Below are 16,248 nucleotides of genomic sequence, written 5' to 3'. Positions count from 1 at the left end.
AGTCTGTGTTTGCATTGGCACCATCAGTTTCAAAACCCTAACTTTTCATGGCCCAATAAGCAAAATAAGAAGAAGATTCCTCTATCTTCTTTGTCTTCCTTTTAACAAATATGTGATGTGTTGTTGTAAATGGTGTATAAAACATTGGAGGCAGTCCACTGAATAACACTGTAGTTACACACTGGCACAAGAAAAATCGAATTTTGATGCTTAGTTTTTTTTTCCCTTCCTTCCTTTCACTTTTTTTTCTTTTTTATTCTAGTAGCAATAGTAAAACCTGCAAATTCACTTGAAGAATCATGTGGAAGATTGCTGAGCTGTAAACATCTCTAGAAATCTTATTGAAGCCTGTTGAAATCGGTATGAATTTGTCATTGATTTCAAGACAAGAATTTCACACCTAAATTCAACATCAATCAGCTAGATAAATTTCAAATAAATGCAGCTTGCTGCATCATTGAAAGAAGAGTTAAAATCTTATCAAGTATGGCATATGCAGATTAATGAAGAGTGTGTTATGATATCAAAGAAAGGGTGGAAAAAGAATAACGAGAGGGATAGGTTTTATGTTGCAGTATTTACTTCCCTGATATACAAATCAAGTGCTGAAACAATACTAAATATAGATGTTAAAGGGTGATGATAAATGTTTTGCACAATTACGATACTATCATAAATAAGATCTAGTTACTAAGTGATGGAATACTGGTTGTTAAATTCTGGGTAATAGTAAATATTTTTAATAGCATTTTGTTCAGTCATGCATTTTGGAATGTAAGAAGTAATTTTTGTAATTGACACATCTCTTAATTTAGTGGTTGCAGTTGGTGAGATCCATCATCACTATTTTGGCTATAAATTAGGCAAATAGGTTTGGTAAGAGACACTGACCTGTGGTCTGAATGAATTTTAGATAAATTTTAACTGTGAAAATCAGACATTAGTTAAAAGAAAACCAAATTAGGTCAATTTTTGTACTTCACAAACTCACAGTAATGCATTACCTTCCAGATGAGTTTAATGTCACTGGTGGATTCTGTGCTCATGGTCTAGGCTTACAAGAGTGTAGCATTAAAAACATTTTTTCCTCCACATCTCAAGGGTCTCAAAAGAAATCTACTCTTTTTGCTCTTGATGTCACATGTGCACCACTGTTGTCTGGAATTCCTCTGGCTTAAATATAATTTGGCATACAGATGTCATTATTGGAAAAGTATATTTTTAATGGTAGTGGACAATCTGGTTTTGATTTTCCTTTTTTCTTAACAGTAAAGAAAAGAAGATTTTGCTCTCCACTTGCAAGGAGTAACTGCCCACTTTTACTGCCCACTTGCTAACCAGCTTGTCCTCAGCAAGTCAGCAGTTTGAATTTATAATTTCTGAAATGTCAGAATGGACCAAGAGTGCATTTATGTGCATCATGTAGATTGTTTTGAAGCACTTCAATCTGTAAGTTATGGCGACTCTTTTTCCATGTAGCATAGTTAGTCAATCTGAGGACTGGCATATACACCTATGCACATAATGCACATAATTCTAGATTCAACAAACCCATAATAAATGTAGAAAATGAAAATGATTGGAGCGGGTAGAAATGTATGTGCCTAATGTGTATTAATTGATACTGTAGCTGTGGTACTGCTTCTGACTGTAACTGTTAAACCATTGAACCATTGGATGAAGCCCTAAGAGCCCTAATAGTTCTCTTTTCAGAGAACTATTCAATGCCTTTCCTGAAGGGTTATTTGCCCTCCTACACATGCACAGACTGAAAAATGGATGTTTGTGTCTCTGCTTATTATCAGTAACTTTTTAACATGATCATTTTGTTTAATGACATGTTTCATGCCAAGCTTCTTGGGAAATTTCTGCTCTCGATTTGGTAGATGTGTTACTTCACTTTTAGAAGTCAAAGAGAAGAGCTTCCCATTGGCTATGGTGAGCAATTCTGCAGGAGAAGCATCAATGGTCTTTAGCCCAAAGTCTTTGATGCAGTGCTTACTGGAATCCCACTTCTGATGTGGAGGTGCAGGCCCCAGGCAGGCGTGTCAGGATGTCCCTGCGGGTTCAGGAGCCGGCATTGCTTGTGCCCACTCCAGAATGTCTGCACACAAGGATTCCACAGCATCCAGTCGCTCGATTTGCACCAGTTTGGTGAGCAGTTCTGGGATGCTGTAGCCCGCCGTGCTGATGCGGTCGAAGAGCTGCATGCCGTCCGTCATGCCGCCAATCTCGTCCCGCTTCAGCCCAAAGCTCTCGGCCAGGTGACGCCACGTCTTCACTATGGCCTTCTCCGTGTTGTAGGTGGAGCTCAGCATTCGGCTGGTCTTCTCCAGGCAGTCAAATGGCAGCTCTGTAGGGCTCAGACCTGCAAAGGGAGGAGGGGATTGTCAGGTGGCTCTGGGTACAGGTCTTGACATTTATTAAAGTACAACAGATTACACTGTTATCATTGAATACAGCTAAAATCTTTAAGTGATAGTACATGATTATGTCTAGGTCCAAAGTTACTACTGCATATTGCCAAATTAATTCTTCATAATGACAGTAGGATATCATAATTAGGGTAAAAAGTTGCCTGGAAAAGAAGTAATAGATAGGCTGTATGAATTCCCATGGCTCTGCCCTTTCCTTCAACAATTTACTAGCTGTTAGAAAAAGTATATTACAACTATGTCCCTAGTGAGCAGCCCCATTAATAAACTCTTACACGTCAGGCTCAGTGTTTGAGCTCCAGAGACAGCTTTGACCCTTCCCTGAGACTGTCACCAGCAGGTGCTGAAACATATCTGTAATTGAAAGTAGTCCTCATAGGAAAGTGAGAAGTGAGGTGAAGCAATGATGCCAGATGCAAGCATAAACATCCCTGCAAGTGCTTAACTGCCATTACTATTGTGAATCTCTAGGGAGAATTTAACATTCATCCTGTGGGGAAAAAGCTATTTCTCCTGGACATATTTTCTATGTATTTCTGTTCAGAAAACAGAAGAGAGAATCAGCTACAGCATTTTTCCCAAACCAGACTTTTGCTTCTGTAGTTTTCCTGCTTCTTACCCATCAGAAATAATCTGATGGGAGACAGAGCTCCCTGAATTACAGCATACTCATAAATGTGCACACAAAGTGTGTGTGTGTGTGTGTGTGTGTGGAAAGTAAATGCAGTCACAGCTCCTGTTCTGCAGGGAACTTAATTTATATATCCTGCTAAAACAGTTCAGGTAGTCAAGTGCTAAACAGGGTCAAAACACTTACAGCCTGGAAACCCTACATTTTGTTGTGAGATGTGGGACAGAATTTAGAGAAGCAGAGTAGGCTGAGATTTGTGTTTTACCCTCAATCCTGACCCTCCCCAAATCACACTTTCATATTTGTAACTTTTTAAAATCTGTTATCTAAAGAAATAAGACCTCAGGTTTCCTCTAGATGGGGAATGCAAAAGTGCTTTCCTGCATCTTGGTCTGCTTGTGTGTCCCAGCACAGCCCACCCCAACTCTTCCTGCTCTCCATAGGAAGGAAGGCCATGCACATGCCTGGAGAGAAGCCGTGGCCTGCTCCAGCCCAAGGCCAGCCTGGACAGCTCTGGGGTCAGGGCTGACCACAGGGTTCCTAGCAAGTGAATACAAATCTGCCTACAGAGTGCTTTCCCTGGTTTGGGACTATTTTCCATAGATAGCCAGAGGCCTTTCTTACTTTATAGCAAATGCTCGTGATCTGATTGCATATTTTAACACAGGCGCAAATTGTTCACTCACCTTCTGCAACGTCACATACGTTAGCATACACGTCAAGTATCTTTTTCCTTCGACTTTGAATCTAAATGAGAAGAGATTTATTTCATTAATTTTTCAGTTACAAGATTAAACAATTAGCAGACAGCAGTGGAAAGTCTGTGGGACCTCTCCATTTCATGGGGTTATCACACAGTGTCCTCAAAGGTCCCTTTCTAAGACTCAAAGAAAATGACACAGCAATTATTCAATGAATCATAAAGATATTTCTGATTTCACTTGCCACTGCTAGAGATCTTTCATCTAACTTCTAGATGTTTTTTGAGAGCCAGTACTTTTCTGCTCCAGCTCCTGAGAATGAGGATAAATCTTGTGGTACATATATGCAATATATGCAATGAAGAATGTAGGGATGTCTAGGTAAACCAGGTCAGGACTGGAATTAAATTCAGACTGAAATTGCCTTCTTCCAATAATCTAAGAGGACTACAGAGGAGGGGCTCTTCCTTTCTGTCTCTGGATGTAGACCTGCTTAGTGCATTACTAATTAACTGAAATATTTTACAGATAGATTAAGAAAAAAAAAAGTGAAGTTTTAGAGAGGAAAAATCTGAGGTCCAGGGAGGTCTAGTCATTTTTGACAAGAAAGAAACAAGACTGAAAACCTGACATTTTTCAAGCTAAAAATGGACACTTTTATATAGTTTCATTTAGCAAAATATTCTCAAGTTTTGGCTTTGGATTCGATGTGGAGTGAAAACAAATGTCAAAATGTCATGAGCTCTCAGGGACTGAAATTTTTTTCCCAGAGCCAGCTCTCATTAGAAAAGCTGAAAAGCTGTCTTTTTGACAGGACTCTAGCATTATCCTCACAAATTTGTCACATTTCACTGCGAAGGAGACTTGAATAAGAGCTCTGCTTTCGGTACTTCATTTTGTGGCAAGATTTCCCTCACTTTATTTGGGCAGTGGAGGGCAAGGTGCATCAGTGATGTGGATTAATGGAACTGCAGCCGGAGAGCGCAGAGCGGCCGCTCCAGCTGGAGCGCGCCTGGCGGGCGCGGTGCGAGCGCATCGTGCCACGGGGCAAGGCAGTGCGGGCACTGAGTGTCCTTCCCTTCTTCCTCCTGCAATTTCCCTGTGCTCAGTCAGTTGTGTTGCCACTGCAGGCTTGGATCACCTGTTTCAGAACCTTGAAACTGGGAAATTTAATGGGGTTTATTAAAACTCCTCCTAAGAAAACTATTGGGTGCTTATTTTCATTCTCCCTCCACTTTTAAGGTAAAGAAGCAGGTTGAGTAATTCCTTGAAGAATTATGCAAGACACTCTTTTTACCAGAGCCAGAAGACTGGGGGGTTTTAAACCTTAAGCTGAAAGCAAACAGGAAATGTTTAGCCTGATGATCCTCTGTGTGGCCACACATTGCAAATGGGTTTTTGTATAACTAGGAAAAAGACTTGGCTAATAGCAAGCCTCTAATTTTCTTTATCCCTATCTAAGTGCTCTGAGTACTCTTTCCTGTGCTAGTAACGCTACTTAATTCCCAATCTGAAGAAAATTACTGCTTTTCTAACTTCTGGCAACTGGCTTAATTGTGACATCTTAGGTATGGAGTGGAGAATCTTGATGCAATCTGCTCTTTCATTGAAAAGTTTGTCTTCAGCCTTGTCAGCAGTCTCTAGTCCATGAGGATGTGTTAGAACAAGTCTGGAAGAAGCAGTCCATGCTTTAGGTGCACTTATGAGCTATCTGTCTAAGTTACTGTGGAGAAGGTATCTATGATGTAGGGTCTTTTGAAGGTAACCTGCTTATGGAATATTCTGATTTCATGACTACCCAAGGTGTATTATCTTATTTCAAGCCAGTGCTTACAGAAGTATCATAAAGTTGGATATTTAGAGAGACCTCAAAAACCCGAACTTTAAAGTGTTAGCATTGAAATAGTAAGTTATTTTCAGATGGTCATAAATATCTACAACTACAAAACCGTTTAACTTGTGTTGAGATTTTGTTTGTCTGATCTCAGCTGAAAAGTGGTGCGTTTTAGAAATTTAGAGCGAATTCTCCCAACAATTTAAAACATGCAAACATTAAAAGATGCATTTTCAAACCTATTTTTTCTTAAACCATATTTGATATTTGATATTAATGATGTGATTGGACCTAGCTATTGCCATTTTTAAATAAACTAGAAATACTAAAAGATCAGAGCAGACACCTTCTTTTTAAGGGTAGTTTGATGTTAACATGAACTGAAAGGTTGTGTGGGTGAGGTGTGGCCTTAACTGTGCCTTAAAATACGCCGAGTGAGATAAAAAGCCCTGAGCAGGACATGCTCAGCAGGAAGAAGCAAATGCCTTCCACAGCAAAACAGTGGATTACAGTGTCCTTCAGAGCACAGGAATCACCTTCAAACTATGTGTTTGTTTTTCAAAATTCCACATGGAAACCAAGCACAACACCGGATATCACTGAGAAATCTGTGCCGTGGAAATACCAATGCAGCTGGGTCAAGGTACTCAGATGTTCTGCTGTCAGCCAAATCCAGCCTGCTTCATTATTTTACTGTCTTAGCATTAGCTATGACAGGGAATTGCTGTTATATGGGTCTTTTTTTTCTTGAAACGATAAAATATAATACTCAAAAAAGCAAATTAATTAGTCTTGTAGAAAAATTTATTTCTATCCCTAAACACTATACATATGCATATATGTCATTATGCAAAGGAGATTCTATAAGAAATTTGTCTGGAGAAGCTCTTGTAAATCAGTCTGATCTACCTTACTATGCATTTTGGGGGGTTGATAGTTCATTTTTTTTTTTCTTTAAAAAAAGTAGAAAAAGGCTCTCAATTTTTAAATCTCAAGGTAGACTTACCCCAGTTGATTTATTGCTTGTAGAAGATTTATCTCTGGCCAAATGGACTAAAGATAACAAGCATCTCTCTGGAGTCCCTTGCTTGTCAACTGCAGCTTCTTCATCACTATCCATACTCCGGCTTAAGAGTCGCTCATTCTCAGAAGATGCATCATTTTCACTGGAAAATGAAGGATACAGTTATCTTAGTGAAGCCTCTCATGGGTTGACTCCAGTCATCCTCTTTTTGCTTCTTGAGAGTAATGAAAATAAAAGTGTTTTCCATGTTTAAAATGACTTTCCTCTGAAATCCTGTGACTGTAATGGCCTTCACCAGCCTAGTGTGTACATGCAATGCCCACCAAGCCACACAGTCACAGTAGCTTCCAAGAATCCTTTCACAAAGGGATTTTCCAATGAGGACAGTGTTTAGCCTGCCTTAATAATGTTACCAGGCAGATTTGGCTGCTGGGCAGAGACAAGATGATGAAAACTGCCACAGCATGCCAAGCAAATGATGCTAGGGACAAGGTTTCCTTAAGGCCTGCAGCAGGTATTTTTACTCTTCCTGCCTAGAAGGGAAGGGGAACCTCAGTAAGGCCATGTGAGTGAGAGCTGCACTCAGGTCCCAGAAATTACCCTCTCAAAAGAGGAGATGGAGGCCAAAGAGCAGATGAATTGGTCACAGAGGGAATGGGGAGGACACAGGTGTCTCTTCACAATGTCTGTTATCATCTCTTAGAAAACAGAGGGGGAAAAGCCCACTAAGGCATCTGATCTTTGCCCTGCTACAGCAACTTGCCAGCATACCCATCAAATTTGTTTATGTGTTCCACTGTAGCAGGATGAATGATGACTATATGCCTCCCCCATTTCAGTGAAACTGGCAGTATATTTATCTTTTACCCACCTTTTGACAGCCTTAGCTGGAGTTGCTGTAAGTTTTTCAAACTCTTCTTTCTCAGAGAATATCACAACATTATCTGTAGAACAACAATTAGAGAAGTTTAAATTGGCAATAAGTTTCCAAACCACTGCTTTGTGTCAGGAGTTAGTTCTGCTGGCAACCCTACTGACAAAATAAATTTCTCTGCTATATTTAATTGCTATCAGAGGATTAAGTGACATTCTGGAAGCACAAAAAACTAGTATAGGCAATTCTTCAGTAAACTGAGGGTTTTATATACTCCAAAGGAGAAACTGTAAGTAAGAGAAAAATATTAAGAATATTTAAGCCCAGTGTTGTCTTGGATAGAAAAAGCAAAACAAAAACAACTTGTACCTTGCACTTCTTTCTTCTCTTCTTGAGTGTTAGCCTGAGCTTCGACGTTTTTTACTGAGTGGCTCTTGCAACACGCTAGAATATACAAATATAACATTAATTATTCTCAGAATAAATCTAGAATAGAATTTAGAATATTCTAATAGAATAGAATTTTCTAAATTCTAAAATAGCATTTGCAACTAAAATTTTACCTGCTGAACAGAACAATTACCTTGAGCAGATGGCTTTGTTTTTACAATGTAAAACATGATGATGAGGACAATGGCAATAGCCATTATGAAGATAGTAGACATAGCAATTATAAGAGCTGTAGCCAGATGTCCTTGTCCTGAAAGATCTGCTGGAATGAAAAAAATAAATGAAGAGGCAACTCTTAGGATCAGACTAGTTAACAGTTTGCAGTCTGCTCTACACACAGTTTGCATAATCCTTTAGTTGATCTGAGTCTTGGTTGCTTGTTAAGCATTGAAAAACTTAGTGTTGTGTCTCAAAGGCAAGTTAAAATTTCTCAAAATTTTGATATTTATGCATAAACCAGTTAGTAGTATTCATTAAGAATATTTGATGGTATGATTTATCAGATACAAAGATGTAGGAAATAGTATTTTAATATGTGAAGCTGTACATAAGCGAGAGCAGAAGCTTTTGTAGCACTGCATTCTTGGAATCAGCGTTGACAAGACAAAAGCCAGTAAATATACAAGGAGAGAAAGAGCTAAAATGACTGTTGATAACTGTGGCTGCCTCAAAAGCTCTAAGTTAAAAGGAGGACACAATGCACATGTAGAAAAATTGATGTTTTTCTAACAGAAACTTAAAAACCAGCATAGCCAAAAGGTGAATTTAAAATAAGCTTGGTGAAAAGATATTCAAAAAGAAAACTTGGATGCTAAAGGCTAGAATTGAAAAGGTGTGAAAGGATGCAGAAAATTATAGATATGCTAAAAGGCATAAAAGCTTTAATTTCTCTGAAAATGTGATCCTAACAGTCATGTTTTCAGACAATACCAAGAAGACCAACATTGTCAGTGCCTTATTAACTGCATCTTTTCCATTTTGTCTTCTCAGGTTCAAAAATTTTAAAAGCCAAATGATCATGCTGGAGAACTGTTTATGTTACTTCAATAAGAGACTGACCATATTTGTGCATGAAGTTATTTTCACCATTCTAAGCTAAGCTTTGCTGAGGCAGAGTGCTATTTCTGTAAAGCTACAAATAATGAGCTAAATTTATTGCTGGCATCACTGGGTACAGCTCAAATCCTTTTTATGTTCAGCTGACAAACAGCAGTGTTGATTAACCGAGAAAAAAAAATGAATTCTGAATTATTTCTAATAGCAGTTCTAGCAATCTGGAAATAATGACAATGAAAATAGCAACAGATATTTTCAGTTTGGTTGCACTTTGTTGATGCCCTTTTGAAAACAAAAAGCTGCTAAATTAACCCTCACAAAAAGTGCATTCTTACCTTTGTGAGCATGCTGGTAAGGTGAGAAAGTGCTTGTGCCAGAGGTGCTTGGGAAAATGGCTGAAATGCCAGAGTTAGAGCCTGCACCTGCAATATAAACAAAAATGCCATAAAATTCCCTTGTTACTTTGTCCAGTCAAAGGAATAGGTTGGCTCAAGGAAAGAGAGCCTTTACTTGGCTTGGTTGCATTCCCATTTATTAGCAACGGACCCAAGAACTACTTGCTCTTTGAGCTCTCCCTAATCCCAAAATGTGTTACTGATGCACTGAAAGTTGGGTTGCAGACCATGTTTGTGCACACTGTCCAGAAGGAGTGAAAGTCAAACTCCTGAACAGATATGAACTCAGAAGGAAAAGCCAACTGTTACACACAGATTCCCATGTTATGGATCTGTCCTGGGCAGCAAAGAGTTTTCCAGGGTCCAGCTGATTACTCAATTTACAAACCACTCCAGTATTTGCAACTGCAGACCAAGACTTAGCTGGTAGATTCCTCAAACTAGTGCATCTCACAAGCAACCTTCACTAGCAGCACCACTGTAAAGCTGGTATGCAAACCCTCATGACTCCACAGGAAAACCTAGGGAAGGTGACAAATGATGGTGTTGATTGCTTTTCTGTTCCATGGAGCTGTACTGTCGTAAAAGGGAATTTTAGAATTTCCTGTAATGTAACTGGGCAGTATGAGCTTCTTATGAGCTCCTGTCAGACCAAATCTATATTCTGGGGAGAGTGAATATTCACTGAAACAATAAATGAAGAAGTTATAGGAAAACTTCATCCTGTCAGTGGGATGAGATAGTCTAATAAGGGTTTCCAAGTCTAAATTCTACAGTCAAGGTTAAAGTTAGTCTTTCACTTGGTGTCATGCACCAAGTTTTCAAAGCACTAAACCAAGTAATAAAATAACATATTTTGACAATAGCAATCAATAGTGCATGTTATTTGGAATAAAGTTATTTATGGGAATGCTTTTATATAGGAGGGTGTTTGCACAGTATTCCAAAACAGAAAAGAATTGTTCGGGTTGGGAGTAAACGTTATCTTCCTTCTCAAATGAACTTTAATGCCATTGGATAGCATGTAATGCAAGCAGCTACTATCAACAGACATGGAAAATCATTTCTGTCTTGGAGGAAGAATGAAATTCCTCCTGTTTTGTATTAGCTGTCTGTGGAAAAAGTCCAGTGATAATTCAATTCAGCAGTCATAAAGGCAAAAAGCTGTCCCAGTCATCTGGTAAGGTGTGCACAGCACATGGCTCCACAAGCTGGTTTGACAGCTAGAGTAGATGGGAGCTCACTGTGCCCTTCTTTTGACCAAGCAAATATTCAAACAAATCAAATCACCAGGTAAACTTGACAAGAAATAGTCTGTGATGGTCTGAGAAATGTTCTATGGTTAAAAGGAAAAAAAAGTACTATCTAAAATAAAACTATCTAAATAAAACATGTCTGCATGTTGTGAATGAGAAATGTTCATCTAAAGAGGCTGCAAAGTATGAGTTGCAGGTGTCTCCAAAAGAAATTTTCTCTAACAATCATAAAACTTCTTTCAAACATCTTTTGTTGGAAGGAAATGGATTAACTCAATATGATTGGTATTTTTTCAAACTGAATAAGGGTTTTCATAAGGTTTTAAACATACTAGTTTATTAATTCAGATGCATTTTGTATTTTGCAAATGAAGGCCAAGACTTGTTACATAAGTCTTGCCTCTGGTCCTTTCTCTGTGACAGATTTCTTTCTAAGAAGAATTAGTTATGGGCTCCAGAGACTGCAAATCAGGAAGACTATCTAGGGATCAGTAAATGAAGCTGTCATCTGCATGTAGTGGATATTAAAGACAGGTAATTTGTAAAATTTTCAGCAATTCTTCACAAAACTGAAGCGAATGATCCTTGGTCATGACCTCTGTGTTTACTCATCGTGGCTGGACAACAGAGGAAATTTAGCAAATGGCCAGAGCTGTGGCCTGATACTTTCCTTCATGTTCATGCACAGACACCAGGCTTATGTCTATTCTTGCAGCCCCCCTGGCAAATCCAATTACAGCCAATTGGAATCCTGCATGGTCCTTGCAAGCGGCAACAAGTCAACAATAGCTTCTCTGACACTGCCCCTCAGTGAGCAAGCTGTGCTGCTTTGTCTGCCTGGAGTTCAGCTAACAAGCTTCAGCTCATCTCCCCAAGTGAGTTTTAGCAAACTTGCTTCTCCTTTCTTTCACTTGAAACATGAATGAATTGAAGTATTTCTGCCTAATAATCTTTCATTGTCTTGGTATTGTTAACTTCATGTTTTTCACCCACTTGTGAAAGGAAGCAGAGCCTTTCAAAGTGGGAAGTCAGGCAGCAGCAAGTAGCACAGAAAGTGTAAGGAGGAAGGTCAGCACTCTTCATTCAGCATCATGGTCACTATTCACCCAGCTCCACACCAGGGCAGGGTGTGCTGCCCACACCATGCACACACTGGACAGCACAGTCCCTCTCCTGTGCTCAGCAGGGAGAGCCTTCAGCCCCAGAGCCCATGGGCACAATGTCCTCACATGGGAACAGAGCCACCTCCTTTGTTCCCTAGTGCTGGCATGGCAAAGTCAAGGTTGGCACTGGAATGTGGTGGCCTTTCACACATGCCTGGAGGGAGTTAGTTGTTACACATATTGTAAGCCTACTGTCAAATTTAATAATTTGGCATATCCATTATGAGCCAAAGTTTTTCTTTAGATGTGGTTTAGAAGAAAGTGCCAATTAGTGCACAAGAGGAACCAAACTGCCACCTTCTGTTGAATTTCAGTTTATATTCCTTTTGTATGAGTAAAAGAAACTCGTAGCTGCTGCTTTTTCCCTGTCAGCACCACACCATGACTGCAATGTCAGTTGTTCCTGCGCACATCCAGTTTTGCATCCCAATCACATTATTAATTCTGTTTCCAATATAGATGACACATAATCTATAAAGACTTAGATATAGCTCAGGCAGAGGCATCCTGAGGTGTTACAGAACACCATATGGAAGCAACTCTATTTTTTAAATAAGGACTGATGGCTGTAATATAGCCGTGCAAAAGAGTGGTTTATATTCCTAGACACCTGTATGCAATACTGTAGGAATGTGATAAAGAAATTAGGAAAGAAGTTGATCACTGGTGGTTGGTCAACTTTTGCATTATAGATGTTTTCATTTACAAAAAATGTGATTTAGTTGTAACTTTCTTGGAGTCTAAACAATTAAAAAATTCTCCATACTTATTGTTTAAAAGAACAATTGAATCTGTATTCACTTTTGAATGTTTGGGGATTTTAACTCAAAAGATAGCTTTAACTTAAATTACCATGCAGCTGCCTTTTGTTCTTTCAGGAAATGCTGGGCAATAAAATACTTTGTTGTTGTTCTTTCAATGAATCTTTCTGCTTTATGCATCAGACTATTCCAGTTGTTCTTGTACCTTGAGACAGAACTTACAGTAAGAAGTAACAAACAAAACTACCAGATTTATGAGAGGAGGAGGGGGAGGGCACAGGGAAAGGAGGTTTTACCACCATGCCCCCTTGCAAGTGTTTGTGAGTGAATAAAATCTGGTGCAGTAGGAGACCATGTGTGCCCCTGACATCTGTTGCTGTGGGTATCAGCTTACTAGTCCATTCAAAGGACTGCTGCTCACAACCAGCAACAGATTTTTGTGAGTCTATTTAATATTTAATAACATGTTATAAAAATCCCCAAAGTCTGTACACAACAGACTGTCAGAGTGATAATAAAATAAGACACATTTTAAAAACCTGGTGTCTATATGTGTATCTATTTGGTGCTCTTGAGTGCAGCTTGCTTTCTCCTGATGCATCCCTCCTCTCCCAGGCACAGTCCAGCTGTGAATGGCACAGATGGGCTGTGAGTGCCATCACTGAGACTCTTATGGGCTGAAGTAGGATAAAGCACACATGCAAATAAGTAACTATCAGCCTGAAATATGAGATGAAATATAAATTATACTGAGTTGAAATTCAATAAAAGTAGACAGTTTATGGCTAACAAAGTTAAAACTGGATTTTAACTAAACATAGTCATAAATAAAGACCTAGATATGTAGAAAGCAGGGGTCAGAACTTTTAAATAATCTGTACTCAGGTACTTATGGGAAAGGTTTGCTTTCAAACTTAGGAAAACAACATTTCAAATGGAATGCCTGTGCACTTGGAAAGTCATGCAAGCTAAAGCAGCTGGCAAAGCCAACCTGCTTTCTGAGGTGCCTACACATGACTTCAGTAAGCAAACATAAACCAACTCTGAAAATATCACAAATAATAACAGATAACAGAACATATCCTAGGCACTGGAGGATTGCCTAAGTGATCTTGATTTTACAGAATACTATCAGTTACTCTGATATATTCTGGAGTCACAGGTAGATACTTCAGTTAGGTAGGTAGCTATTACACCAGGAAGAGCATGAAATAAATTAATTCCTGAGAATTAAACTTCTGAAAATGATGATAGGAAAGTTCCCCCTGACTTTTGTTTTCAGTCTGGTCAATCTCTCTGTTAGTAATCACATCACATAAAAGGAAATATTTTTTTTTCTGCTGTGCTTTCTATGATGTCTATAACTATTTTATTTCTCTCTCCTTTTGCCAGGGCAGGAAAGTGATGATGATTATAGGCCACATGGCCTTAATCTGACCATTTATTTGCATCTGTTGAAGTTTGTTTTCAGGACTCACTGGGAACTGTAATCATTGCACAGCACTGAAAAGTCACAGACAAACATTCCATGAACTCCATGAACTAAGCCTCTGTCCAGGAATTCAGTGTTATCACCCCTTTCTCTGTGCAACATGAAGGGAATAATTGCTATTGAAGCTTTGCTGTCATGATTTTAGAGCATCATAAGGAAGAGAACAGCCCTGCTTGGAGCTGGTCTCCCATTTCCCCGGGGTCCTGGTGGCCAGCCCATTGGAATGGGTGGTCCAAGGCTGCAGCTCTGCAGGTTTTTCAGCTCCTGAGCCCAGCCAGAGCAATCCTGCAGAGACCTGCAGTGCCTCCCATGGCCAGGTGATGCTCACTGTGGGAGCTGCAGCTCCAGCACCAGTGAAAACATCAAAGCCCTTGGAGTGCTTTTATTGGGAAGAATTGCACCAAGACCTCAAAACCTCCTGAGGGATACCTGAGCTCAGCTTTCCCAGCAGCTGAGGACAGCAAAGCCCACATTTTCTCTTCAGATCTCTTCCCTTGGAGGCTGATGGCTGAATTTTATCCTAAGATTAGGTTCCTTCCTAATATGGAGAAATCCTTAGAGAAGAAGAATCAGGCCATACCACCAGTGAACAATAAAGCATAGCCTTCAACATTTCTCCCAGTACACATGTAAATAGCAAATGGATGTTCAGAGATCAAGAAACTCAAAAAAAGAAAAAAAAGTATGTTAGTTCCAGATAACAAGCCTATTTGTTTGTAGGCATAATTTGAAACAGAAGAAAAAAAGGTCCTGATGTTGATTGTATTACAAAAGGATAAAACTGGCAAGGAATGGAAATTAGTGATTCAAAGAATGGAAAGTTAAAATAAAATTCTCTGAAATAATTATTTTAACTAATAAAGTGGTTTTGGCAATAGGCTTGTTTGTGTTAAGCCTTTCAGTTAAGGAAGCTGAGTTCAGAGTCTTCAGTCCATGGGTTTGGATGTGCCCCCCTGATTACAGCTCTTCACATGAAACATCAATTGTTAGTCAATTGTTCCATCTCATCTGTTTAGTTATTTTTGAAGTTCTAATGATACAGTGATAAAAATAATATTTTCTATTTCTAGATGTCATTTGCTCTCTGGTATTTAAAAAAATAGCCTGACCATATATATTTTCCTTCATCAATATGTTTCTTCTTTTTTAATTTTCCCAAGCTATCACTGGTAGGTGTGAGACCTAAAAATTTACACAGGCTGTTTATTGTATCTTTTAATATATAAATCCAGCAAAAAAGGTGAGATAAATAGCATGCAATATTTTATGCACATACACACTTATGAATATATACAGTAGATTAAAAACAAAACCCTCAATCAGTTGCTGAAGTTCTCTAGACCAATAATCTGTGAGTGGAAAAGGATTTGTGTATTTGATGCAATTGTGTAAATTCAACTTCAAAGTTTGCTCCTAAAGTTAGTGTAGCAGGGTTTGATTTAGTTTTTCTCCAACGTTTTTGAATTGGAGTGACAAATATCAAAGTTTGAAGAGAAAGAGAGTTAATACAAATAATTGAGAGTTTCAGCTGCTAAAAGACAAAATCTCTTCCAGCAGTAACTGTACCTCTCTGCCAGAGAAATTCCATATATGGCTAAATCTTTTGTATCTTGCATATACTTTTACACGGGATAAAAGAAAAAGAAAACAAAAAAAACCACCCTACATAGTCAGAGGCCTGAAGTGACTCCAGTTCCAGAGGTGTTGATGGAAAATCCAGCACCATTAACTGTGGGAAGCCACATTTTAGTGTGGTTTGGTGTTCATTACCTTAATGGTTTGATTTACATGGAAAACCTGCCTCCCTCTCTTTTGCAGTGCTGTTATTTATCACAGAGGCATCAGATCCCCATTTATGCCAGCAAGGGGCATTGATGGCTCATGCTCTGCCTCAAGCACAGCTGAAGCTCTCACACCTTTGGCATTTCACACTGTGCTCCTCTGTGCTCAGCTCCTGCACAGAAGCTTGAGGGAGCCACATGTTGAGAGGCCAGAAATCTGACACAGCTGTTTCACAGTGCACAAGATGGGGCAAACTGGAGACTTTATGGTGATGCTCCCCTTCTTCACAGTAAGAAACAGCTTTCTGCTACACAGCACACATAGTTATGCTCATGTGTGCACTGCTCTTTTCCCCATGTGCCTGCTGCCCACAGGCTGGCACTGAAGCCTGTTA

The 16,248-nt window shown here is 39.1% G+C and overlaps 1 protein-coding gene across 1 annotated transcript in view; it reads right to left on the bottom strand.

The window, feature by feature from the left end:
* Positions 1-262: 262 nt before the first annotated feature.
* Positions 263-16,248, bottom strand: part of EDAR (ectodysplasin A receptor) — a 71,368-nt gene continuing 55,382 nt past the window's right edge. The window contains exons 6-12 of the mRNA XM_071431154.1: positions 9,341-9,427; positions 8,083-8,211; positions 7,869-7,943; positions 7,497-7,569; positions 6,608-6,767; positions 3,753-3,813; positions 263-2,368 (exon numbers count right to left, since the gene is read on the bottom strand). Coding sequence (XP_071287255.1) covers positions 2,049-2,368; positions 3,753-3,813; positions 6,608-6,767; positions 7,497-7,569; positions 7,869-7,943; positions 8,083-8,211; positions 9,341-9,427 — 905 coding nt within the window. The 3' untranslated portion in view covers positions 263-2,048. The remainder of the gene's footprint in view (positions 2,369-3,752; positions 3,814-6,607; positions 6,768-7,496; positions 7,570-7,868; positions 7,944-8,082; positions 8,212-9,340; positions 9,428-16,248) is intronic.

The sequence above is a fragment of the Agelaius tricolor genome, unplaced genomic scaffold (genome assembly GCF_023055355.1).
Source record: "Agelaius tricolor isolate 1412-34295 unplaced genomic scaffold, bAgeTri1.0.p SCAF_7, whole genome shotgun sequence".
Classification (NCBI taxonomy): Eukaryota; Metazoa; Chordata; class Aves; order Passeriformes; family Icteridae; genus Agelaius; species Agelaius tricolor.
This window is presented reverse-complemented; position numbering and strand designations above follow the sequence as displayed.